General features: G+C 32.0%; 1 protein-coding gene across 3 annotated transcripts in view; it reads right to left on the bottom strand.

The window, feature by feature from the left end:
• Positions 1-12,372, bottom strand: part of HYCC1 (hyccin PI4KA lipid kinase complex subunit 1) — a 73,359-nt gene that overhangs the window by 6,152 nt on the left and 54,835 nt on the right. For all 3 annotated transcript variants that reach the window (XM_026677999.2, XM_026678003.2, XM_087946362.1), the window contains exons 9-10: positions 11,688-11,775; positions 8,001-8,160 (exon numbers count right to left, since the gene is read on the bottom strand). In XM_026677999.2, coding sequence (XP_026533784.1) covers positions 8,001-8,160; positions 11,688-11,775 — 248 coding nt within the window. The remainder of the gene's footprint in view (positions 1-8,000; positions 8,161-11,687; positions 11,776-12,372) is intronic.

Raw genomic sequence — 12,372 nt, 5'->3', positions numbered from 1 at the left:
TACAATAGTTTCAAAAATATGTTTTTGTTCAATGAATTTTAAAGTTATTTCTAATACTCTTGTATTATAAAACCTACACAATAGTTTAACTAATGATAGCACAATTTCCAATGCAAATAATACCAACAAAATATTGTAAATGTGTCATTTAGAAGCATTACAATATTAAAAATATTTTCATATATGAATCTCTTATTGAGTTTGATTTATAGAAAGATTGTACAATGGAAAAAGAAATATAAATAGCAAGATTCCTTTATCACAATTGTCCTAATTCATGAAAACTGCATTTTGGGTATATCACCATCAACTCACTTATCACTTATTCTGCAGTATTTGATGATTGATGCTTCAGAACACATTTGACTAGTTACAATCACCTCATAGTTGTATACTTATGTACTGAATCGAAATATTCAGAAAAGGTGATGGGCACTGACCATATTTGGATTTAATCTGATTTGGCAATTCAGGAAATAGACCAGTATATCAAATCTCTATACTTTCTGTAAACTTCCTGGAAAATCCACAAACAGCTGTAGCTTTTTTAACAGAAAAATATACAGCTATAGACACTACTGAGCATATGAAATCTATCCAATTTTATATGTGACAGAATTTTGGATAACAGCACTCTTTCAATTCTTTAAAGAGATTTAGAATGAAGCCAATAGTTTGTTTTGTTTTGGGACAAAATGGATGACTACAAAAAAAATGTGATTCAAGTTCACACCTTTCCTTCCTATGAATTTAGTAGCTACCCAACTCCAATGGATTATGTGGGTATTTGAAACTGAAACAGCTAGAGTGATCAGGGAGCTACTAAAGAGATTTCCTTATAATACAAACATCTCTATTTCTCTTCCTGCTTCTCCTCAAAGGTCTTACATTAAATAAAAATTAAATGTAGTGGGCACAGAGTCATTGTTTTTTTGTGTTTTTTTTGCAAATGCCCTCTCTACATTGCTTCAGAGCACAAAGCATCGCAGTTCCAACTCAATTCAGATTACTTTAGGATTTTGTTTCTCTATATGAAGGATCAAAATGAAATGTGCCACCCTAACAAATGTATGAACATTTCAATGTACTTTTGATTTATTGATTTCTAAGTCATTATATATAACAAAAGGACATGGGAAGAGGAAAAAAGTAAAAACAATTCCAAAGTATAAAAGATAGCTGAGTATATAGGATAGTTTCACTGAAATAGCTGAGGAATAAATGGGGCAGTGAGTTTAGCTAAAGTTTGAAACAAAGCAAGCTCTAATAAAATTAGAATAGAATAGAAAAATAGAGTCGGAAGGGACCTTGGACGTCTTCTAGTCCAACCCTGTTTAGGCAGGAAAACCTACACCACTTCAGACAAATGGTTATCCAATCTCTTCTTAAAAACTTCCAGTGTTGGAGCATTTATAACTTCTGGAGGCAAGTTGTTCCACTGAATAATTGCTCTAATTGTCAGGAAATTTCTCCTTAGTTCTAAGCTGCTTCTCTCCTTGATTAGTTTCCACCCATTGCTTCTTGTCCTGCCCTCAGATGCTTTGGAGAAAAGCTTGACTCCCTCTTCTTTGTGGCAGCCCCTGAGATTGCAACACTGCTATCGTGTATCCCCTGCGGTGGTCTCTCATGAATGAAAACACTGAGACGACGTCTTGAAGCAAGATCGGGATGAGAGCACAAAACATACTCTGACACCCTCTTTTATTAGAAGCAATCCTTGTAACAATTTTGTTAGTGTCTTGTCACAAACGCATTACATCACACAAAATGCACTGATTATTCGTGTAAGCATACAAAGCTGCAAAGTTTAAGTTTGCTACAATTCTGGGTAAGAAATGGCAACATTTTGACCTTGTTCCTTGCTTCGTGTTGCAGTCAACTACCAGAAGGCCCGTTGTCCTTGCACGTACACAAAGAACAAATAATTCCCAAAATCCCCTAGTCCTTCTTTTCAATTTAAAAAAATGATACAATAAAAGTTGCATCAAGACATAAATCTTAAAAATGAAACGCTCTGCCAAACTGAAAAAGTATGTGTAGATGCTATATAGACATAGTCAAAACCACTTTTTAAAGGAAAAGGAAAAAGGAAGTGAAAAGTATTGAGCCATCATAAGCATTTTTACAAAGTAAGCACCTAACTATCAAATGGAAAAATAATGATGTAACATATTACAGAATTCAATTAAAAGAATAAAATATCTTTTCAGAAGAAGTTTACAAATCTGAAATTAACTGATTAAATAAGAACAGATTTCCATAAATATCGCCTTTTGGTAACTGATTGCCTTTAATAAGACTATGCCCACTGGAAAATAAAAAGTGCTTTGAACAGGTTTTGACTAGAACTCCCATGCCTGCAAATGGGAGCAATGGTGCTATTTTTAATAAAATTTACAGTGTATAGCACATTAGGCTGCTTGTCTGCCCATTACTTATCAATTCATTTATTTATGTATATAAATATAACACTTATACATTATTCTAGCCCCAAAACCTGAACAAAATGACAGGTCTCCTTTTGAGAAACAACAAAGCTGTTACTCTCTGGACTTTATGCCCCACAATATAGCACTAAGTAATAATGATAGAACCTGAAGTACAGCAACACCTTTATCTTATAGGTCAAACATGGATACATGGAATTTCCATTACTTCCATGGCATTCCAAATGTCTGATGTTTTGGGGAACAAAATAACACACTCCGATTTTCCTGAGACAGGGTGCCTTTCTCCTTTTGATACCCTCTTTCCTGCACTCTCGAACCACTATTAAAGCCTGGTTTATCTCTGAATAGAAGTCTACCTCTAACGGGTTGTGGTTTCTGTTGCAAATACTCAATTCCGTTCTTTTTTGCAGAATGTTATGAAATGCACAGGAAAGATGTTTTCTTCTTCTATAACTGAACTACATCACACAAAGTGAAAATTGCTTTAAAACAATGGTGAGATCACATAATCCAGGCATTTAATCCAGGCATTCTGCATAATTCTGCATTCTAATAATTCTGCATTCTAATCCAGGCATTCTGCAAAAACATAGTTTACAAAATAGCTGAAGTTGCACATGGAAATAAAATAAATTTTAAAAAACCTGTATGAATGTCAAATAGCAGAAGGAAAATATTACCTGTTTTTTTAAATTATAGCATCTAACTTACAGATGGTATTTATATTTAACTGTTTTTTTCCCTATGATACATATGTACACATATTGAATAAGAAAGAAATTCAAAATTTTCTATTAATTTTCTGTAGTTTCTTTGCTTTAACATTAAATACTAACTAAATTACCTGCCATTTTTAATAGGGATTAATTATTCCAATCAGTATTACCATTGTTTATCACAAAATTCTCATTAGTCTATACTTTTATGATCTAAGTAAAATTTGTCTGATTTCCACATCTTGCAAACTTTACTTTGTCTCATAGTACCACAGTTTTTTTAAAATAAAGTTTTATTGAGTTTTAACAAAACAAATAAGACATCTTATTTGAGTACAGCATGGTTCTGGGTTATCACATTTCCATACAGACACAATTTCATATGCATATTCATCTTATATATTCAACTTCATATCTTATTACTCTTTTTCCAAGTTCTCACTATTTCTCCCTTTACTTCTCTTAATTTTCTTTTATGATTATCTCATTTTCTTCTTATTTAATTGTATTTCTTTTACCTAAATTTCTATATCTTTTTATTCAGTATACTTATACTTTCGTCTGTCTTGTTTACAATTTCATTATGTTCACTTCCAACATCCTTAAAAAGCAAAATTCCCTCTATAATTGCTAATCGGAGTGCAACACCTTTAAGTCTTATTGTTATTATCATATGAAACTTCATTAAACATTAAATTTGAGCATTCTAAAATTATAACATTCAAATTTCTAATATCTATTTTATATCATGCAAATTTCATCATTCAGACTCTGCTTGGTACTTCCCCTTAAAAATGTTAAAAAAAATTCTAAAAACATAGCAAAAACAATATATATATAAACATTAGTGAACAAAATAGTTATTCAAATTCATTTTTGTGCTGGTATGAGCCTTGTAAATCTTTCACGTTTCTTTTCAATATTTATCAATCTTTGAGAACAGTTGAAATGTTTCCCTCCCTTCTTCATTATTACTTAATTGTTAATAAGCATACCATTGGATAGTCATACAGTTTTATCTTATAAGTTATTTACTATTAATAAGCAAAATAATTATTCAAATTCATTCTAGTAACTGGTATAAATTTCCTTATAAATCTTTCACATTTCTTTTCAATATTTTATCAATCTTTAGAAACAATTACAGTGTTTCCCTCTCTTCTTTATTATTGCATTAATTATAAATAAACATACCATTACATAACAATACAATTTTATCTCATAGATTATTTACTTATTTCATTTCTAACTCATTACAGTATTCTACTTTCACGCTATCTTTTGCACCTTTTCAGAAACCTCACTTTTAACTTAATTTAGCCATTGTCTCTGTGTTTTCTAGCTGAGCAAATACCTTTAATCCTAGTACGTTTCCCCTTTTTCTTTATTTCCTGCTTTTGTCCTTCATGAGTTCTTTCCCTTTCTATCTTCCCCTCCTTTTTCACATCCCCTTTTTTATACCCTTCCCTCTCTAATTTTCCCTTCTGTGGTTTTCTTCTGCTTCTCCTTGCTGTTATACTTCCTTGTCAGACTATTTTTCTTTTTGGCTGTTCCCTTTGATCTCAAACTTTAAACTCCTTTCCCCCTTTTTACCACACTTTGCATTATTTGATCATTGAAAATGGCTTCTTCTTTATCCCGCCCTTCTTCTTGCTCTCGAAGCTTTTCCTTTTGCTTTTCATAGTTCAGGATCTCCATTTCAAGAAATTCAAATACGAAGCCAAAGGATCTTCCTTCCCTTTCTTCATCTTCTTTCTGTTTTTTAAGATTCATATTCAATTCCTCCAGGAGTGATGCCATTTTTAACACTTTTGAACAACCACCTGATTTACTTTAAGTAAAAACAGAAAAAGAAAGAAAAAAACCAATGGCAAAAACTTTTTTTATATCACCAAATGATCCCAGACTGTTCCTTCTTGTTTCTTTTCTTTACTTTTCCTTTCTGTGGGTTACTGTATCTTTTAATAAGGTTTCAGTTACAATGTATCCTCGGGAGTCTTTTCAAAGTTTCGCTGTTAATCCTCTTTATTTTTCCAGGTGGCACTCCATTTTTCATTATTCCAAGTTCCACCCTTTTGCCTCCACTCTTCTCCTTTTTAGGGCTTTAAAATGACCAAAGAAAAAATCTTTATTCTCCTTTTGACACTTAAATTTCAGCTTAAAGTTGCCTATTAGTGTCAAAGTAAATTAATATAGATTTCTTTCCATACCATTTGCAATTGTCAATATATAGGTAAAAAAATGGGTTTTAACCTCCTTTTCTCTCTCCTTCGTCGCTTAAAAGTCTTCTTTCAGAAGTATCCCTCTAAGTACTTTTAGATTCAGGGTACCTTGCTCAGATGTTCTCTGTTGTTTAGCCCGGTCTGTCCTGCTTTCCTCTTTGTCTTCCTCCTGCACAATCTTATCCAGTCGGGTTCTTCTTTGAGGTGGCCATTTCTGGCCACCGCTGCAACCGCCTTCGGGAAAGGGAGTTTAGACCAGCCAAGAAGGAGAGATGCGGCTCCCCTCCACTCAGCTAGCAATCTCCCCCATCTTCACCACCTCTACGGGGTGGCTTCAGCCCCGAATCCAACGGATCGAGGTGCTCCAGCGGCGAGCACAGATCGAAACCGCACACGATCGCGGATTTCGGTCTGTCGCTGAAGAAACCCAAACCGGAAACCCATAGTACCAGAGTTTAAGGCAAAGCATCTATTTTAGATAATTGAAGAGTTCTGTTCAATTTACCAACATGTGAATTAATCTTATAATATGTGAATGTCCAGCCACTGTATTATCGACACAAAAAATTAAGCCTCCTACATATTCTATTATAATCCAGAAGGAAAAATAAACACCAAATCTAGTATTCTTTCTAATTCTGAAATAGGCCTATGTGTAACCAACTGACTAAAGAATAGAAACCAATACTTTTGAATAAGACAGAGCATGAAACATATTTCTGAAAACAGCAGAAAACTATTATTTTCTCAAAATATTATTTCTCCACAAGGTCATGAAGATTAAAGATACTTGTTATTTTGTCTGGATCTCAATGATATATTTCAATGAATAATTCCATCTCACAATTGGCTAGTATATTGAGCTGCAATAGGCGATCCTGTCTTTTTAGTCCAGATCTTAAGGGATATGCAATCCAAAGAATTCTAATCAACTTCAAAAATTGAGGTAGCAATATTGAAAAAGCAAAAAGACGTCACCCCTTTCAAACTAATAAATAAATAATTATACTAAATATGGAAATAATTTATCTTGAAGCAAAATTATCAATCAACATTTTACAAAGATGTCTCCGCATTTCTTTCCATACTGTGTTTCACATATCACAGATAATTAACAATATTCAAAATTCAGTCATACAATAATCAAACAAATATCCTGGCACACATTTTTCTATTGTTCCCACTGTTGTTCTGCCAGCAGAACACTGAACAAGTCAATATTTGTTTAACTAAACTAATCTAAACTTCTAGACTTGTTCTCCTAACAAGCCAGGTTCTAATAATAACCTGTCAGATGCAGGCTCCTTTCCACCAGAAGTAATTAGAAGTATGTAAAAGCTCTTATATATAGTTGTAATAAATCAAAGTAATTTGATGGGAAATTTATCTATAAAATAATCCCCAAATTCTCCACCAGGAGCCAAATGGTACTTTATTTCCTCTTCATTTTGTTACATTATGAAATTATTTTCCTGAAGGGAAGAGTATCCAATATATTGGATACTTAAGGATCTGCAGCAATGCTTTCATACCTCTCAAATTATCCTTCTTCTTAATAGAATAACATTTCATCTTTATTGCAGTCAGTTGCTTTACTAATACTATCAAGCCTCTTGCCTTATTGTTTGTTATCTGCTGCAGCAAACATTTGTCCTAACCATTGCCTCTTGAACTTCAGCACCTGTATCATCAAGCATGACTCCTGCAGAAAGGTAACAGTAGTAAAAGTAGTGTGTGAAAAGTGCAAGATATGTATCTTTTCTGGATTACCAATATATTTATACTTATATAAAATATTGGAAACTACATTAGCTAGACAAAAACAAAACTCTGTGTTAGTTATTGATTTGAAGTAATATATCAGTATTTCCGTTATAAGCTCTTAGCAAGGTAGCAATGAGAAACTGTAACTATTGCTATCACTAATCAAAAATATAGGAAAAGAACTCTGCTATAGTTTATTTAGTAAATTATATCTTCTTTGTGTTCAAATAAACTAATATTACTATCTATTCTGCATCTAACCTTAAAGCCACAAAATCATTATTGGATTTATGAATCTATTCTCTAGTGCTGAATGTGTATCAAAAGATAGAAATACCTTAGCAGTTCCAACTATGTTTGGTATATCTATAATGTATAAGGCATAGTACATGAAAAACAAAACCACTGTGCAATAATCAGTATAAAACTTTCATTAATGGCAACAAAGTTATAAACACTGCTGTAATTTATGTCAGATTAAGAAAAATAACATGATCAATCAATCATGTCAATAATTACTTTGAAATGATATATTTGAAATCAAAAGAATTTTAATATAATGTATAACATTAATTGACAAATAATGTATGATGAACTGTAAATAAGCATTGCTTGGTTTCTTATGCTAATGAAAACAAAAAAGACATAAAACCTCTTTATGTTAGAGAAATAAAATAACATAAAAGTTATTTGGCCTTTTTATACTATGTATGGGATCTCTTATTAGTATAATTAAGAATATCGATTTTTAAATAATCATGATATATCAATTTTGGAATATCAATTTTTGTTATGGTATAACTAATATTTTATGGTTTTATTAATATTTTTAGAAACTAAGTTCTTACCATGCCTTTTCCATCTATGGCCCCGAATAGACATACTGGTCACAGCATTTCTTGATATCCTTGATGCTGTAGGAGTAATTTCAACCTGAATACATTTAGTACCTTCTTTGTTAGATTTTATGGCACCTTGAGGCAATGAAGCTTTTATTGCATTAGCTACCTAAAGAAAATAACAATAATTAAATAAAATGTGGGTGAGATTGTCACATTAACATGGCTTTTGAATTGAAACAATATTTATCATACATCAAAAATTGCATCAGATATGACAAAAATCAAGAGAGGTAGTAATTTGACTTCCATCTGTTCACAATTACTGCTTTAGTTCAGATGATTAAAGACTTCAATCAGAAAACATTTGCTTTAAAAGCTATTGCCAAATCCCATTAATGATTAAATTTCCTCATCTTTTTTTAAGCCACCCACTGAACAGAGTATAGATTTCTTTTTCCTGACAATTTATTTTCTCTGTGCAATCATTTTTTCAGTAGCTGAAATCTTTGAGACTAAGAAAAATAATGAAGCAGTGCTTTGGACTATAAGATGGAAATATGTATCTGCATGCAGTCCAGAAAAGCATTTTCTGCCAGTTACTTGATGAACAATCTAGTAGAAACAGATTGTTGCTTTCTCAATAGTGAGACTTCCTCTTGGTGCTCAAGTACCCTGCTAAAAATTGCTGTTCTCTGTAGTATGGAATATTTATGGTTTCCGATTAATATAATGTTGCAGATATATATAGTAGGACAGTGCAGAGCATCTATTTTTAAGACAAAAATGTGTCTGGACTATGCAGAACAATGACATGAACACAACATCTATCTACAACTGTCTTTAAGACATTGGGAAAATTGGTTTAAGTTACAGGCGCCTGCTGTGTTCATGGTTATTGCACTCCCAACACATGAATCCAGTCCTGCCTTAGCCATAGTGAAGCCACCAGATGGCTTTAAACCAATTATGCTCTCTTAGCCTTAGAAAGAAGGCAATGGCAAACTGTTTCTAAAAATGTTGTCAAGAAAACTGCATGGATTTGTCCAGACAATTGCAAAGAGTTAAAATGGACTTGAAGGCTAAAAAAAATAAAAAGAGAAAAACACTCCAACTATCTGATAAAAATATAGCATGGGAATTTTTATAGAATTGAAATGATGCACTTAAACTACAGTATGTATATGAAAATTGCAATATAAAAATACATTTTCATGAGCCACAAGAGCAAAGCACTGTGTTGAATATGCCTGTATCTGCCTGCAGAACTGCTTTGCTTTCAGCTTTCAAGATTCTAATCATGAAGGTTTTTTTGATGCACATATCTCAGAAATCCCAAATTGCTCTGAGAAATCTAGATTTCAGCACTCTGTAATTATAATAAGGGCCCAGTTCTGTATCATACAGAAGCTTATTTTGCCTTTATGGTCTTAAGTCTTGTTAATTTACTAAGTGTTATCCATTAAAATGATGGGCTTATGCACTTAAATCCTTCCTAAAGTGAAAAAAACATTATTGAAAGCAGCACTACAATTGCATGCAATAATACTGGAGTATTTAAATCAGCTACTTTATTTTGGTTTTTTTTAATAAATTTTATTTTACAATTAAAACAGTCCAACAACACATACATAAATGTAAGAGAGAAAAAGAAAAGAAGAAAGGAAGAAGAAAATAGAAAGAAAAAGATAGAAAACAATTAAAACATTTTCATCTTCAACAGTTTGGGAAGACCTCCTTTTTATCCTTATTTTATGCCATATACACACTTAATCCTTACATATATCTGTATATCACTACTACGGTTCTATCCTATCCTCTTTTGCCTTTTAGTGTGGTTTATCCATTTGTACCAGCAGTTCCAGCTGTTGTAATATATTAAAGTGTCTTTATTTTTTAATGCCAAGGTTAATTTGTCCATTTCTGCACAACTTGAAATTTTTTGAATAATCATCTCCTCTGATGGAACATGAGGCTGTTTCCAACATTGTGCAAAAATCAGCTACTTTAAGTGGTAGAATTTGAACTAAGATTGAAAAGTAAGACTGAAAAGTAAAATGTTAAAATATAAACTTGTCTTACAATCTTTTGCATAGGTATTGTAATCTATCCTATTCAGATTACATTTAACTCTTACACAAGTGCTATTGTGGAATGTGTTGATAAATGAAAAAAACATTTATCAATGTCAGTATATCTGTTTGCCCCAAATTTGTCTTTGGAGATACCAGTAGCCCTCAACTTTTAACCATTTATTTAGTAATCATTCAAAGTTACAATAGCATGGAAAAAAGTGACTTATGACTAGTTCTTGGCAACTGGAAAATATTTATGATAGTTGCACTGTCCCGGGTTTATGTGAACACCATTTTTGACTTTCCCAACCAACTTCTAGAAAGTGAAGTCAGTGGGGATGACCGCATGATTCACTTAATAGCTACAATGATTTGCTTAACAATTGTGGCAAAAAAGATCATAAAATGGAGAAAAATATATCTAAACACTGCCTTGTTTACTAACAGAAATGTTGGGTTCAGTTGTAGCTCTGAATTGAGAATTAGCTGTAGAGTCAACAGCATTTCTAAAATCCAAGAACTGATCACACAGAGAGGATGCCAACACTAAGTTCCTATTCTTTTTTAGTTTTTTTCACAATCTTGATAATGTATTTTGATAATGTAATAGTGAACAAACACTATTTGTTCGTCACCTAAAACTGATTCATTTTCTATTCAATGTGAAAATTTCAATCAGAGTGCCTGTCAGAGTTTGCAGGTATTGCATTATTGATTGGACTATTACTATCAAGTTTATTTCATGTACCTTTGTTAAAAAGAGGAATTATAATAATATAATGAAAATGTAATCCTGTGACGTGGGAAAGGGATGGACATCAGAATTTCAAAACTAGGTTGTAAATGCTCCTGAGGAAATGCTTCTGGTAATTCTGAACAATTGCTAAGTGACTGCTCTTAAGTAAAAGGCTACCTGTACAGCACAGAATCAGGATACTAAACTTTCAATGTTACCTTCTAGTCAATTCAAGACCAATTGCTGCAAATACAGATAAAGCTTTGCTCACTTGGCGTCACTCACCTCCAATTGCATAGTTTGGTTTCTAATAGGCCATGGATTGGTTCATGGCCTGGGAGTTGGGGACCTTTACTCTACAGCACACAATCAGTATTATTAAATTACTGGGAGCTCCTGCACAAAGACCCTGTCCACTGAAATCTTTAGGAAAAGTACTTTACACATTGTGGTGCATTAGATTTTCTGACAGTGATAATGCAAGTCAAGAAACAATCAGATAGTGATGTCTGTTACAAAACTCCACAATCTTAGGATATCCATTTTGTTCTTGTATTTTTCCACTACATAAATATTTTATTACAAAAACAATTCAACCTGTCAATAATCTGTTTTTGTTAGTTTTTGTTTCGTTACAGAATTCTATAACTGCCACACAATATATGAGAATATGATTTTCAGAGACTTTGCTTTGTTTTCAATTATTTTAAGCATTTTAGCTGGACTGTGACTGAATAAAGATTTTATGATGATGATGATATGATAATGATGAAATAAACATTTTATATTTTTGTAAGCTACTTTAATTATGTAAGTTAAATCTACAAAAATATTCAAAATAAATTTAAAACCTAAAGAAGAATAAATTTGACACAAAACACCTACCAATAGTGGTTCTGGATATAACTCCAATTGTGCTCTGTATAAAACATCATCCATTGCTTTACGAGCCAGATCCCATTCTCCATTATAACTAGAATGTTAAGCCAAAAAATGAAACTGACTGCATGTTATAATATAGTATGATCATTCTTTCATTATCATAGCCATGCATATTAGTCATGAACAGATATTTAGTAAATGGTTTATAATATTACAAATACAAAAATTATACATTCAAGAAAAATTAGTAATATTAGGAAATATTTCAATGATTATAGAATATATTTTATTTCTAGCCACTTAACTATGTCTAAGTCATCTTATTTTATTCTCTTAGGTAAGAAATATATATATTGCAACTGCTATAGTATTTTGGAAAATCAGATTAGCAATTGATTCTTTATATATTTTGCTATAACATTCTGGTCTATTTTAATGAATTCAAAATGGACCAGTCATTATGATAGAACAAGAAGGTGATGTTTCATTGTGCTTAAAAGGTAGTATTTTATAAACAAATAAGATTTCAATGATTTGTTGCTCAATACTCTTTTTTTTATGCCCAAGAAGATCCCTAACCATACTATTCAAATTCAGTAGCTTTGTTTCCCGTTATTATCAGTAAAGAACAGTATTGCAGTAGTGGATATCTTAAGTATAATAATACAGGAAAAAACAAAAAAGATAA

The sequence above is a fragment of the Notechis scutatus genome, chromosome Z (genome assembly GCF_049901735.1).
Source record: "Notechis scutatus isolate UNSWTSFEM ecotype Mainland chromosome Z, rNotScu1.2, whole genome shotgun sequence".
NCBI classification, from domain to species: domain Eukaryota; kingdom Metazoa; phylum Chordata; class Lepidosauria; order Squamata; family Elapidae; genus Notechis; species Notechis scutatus.
This window is presented reverse-complemented; position numbering and strand designations above follow the sequence as displayed.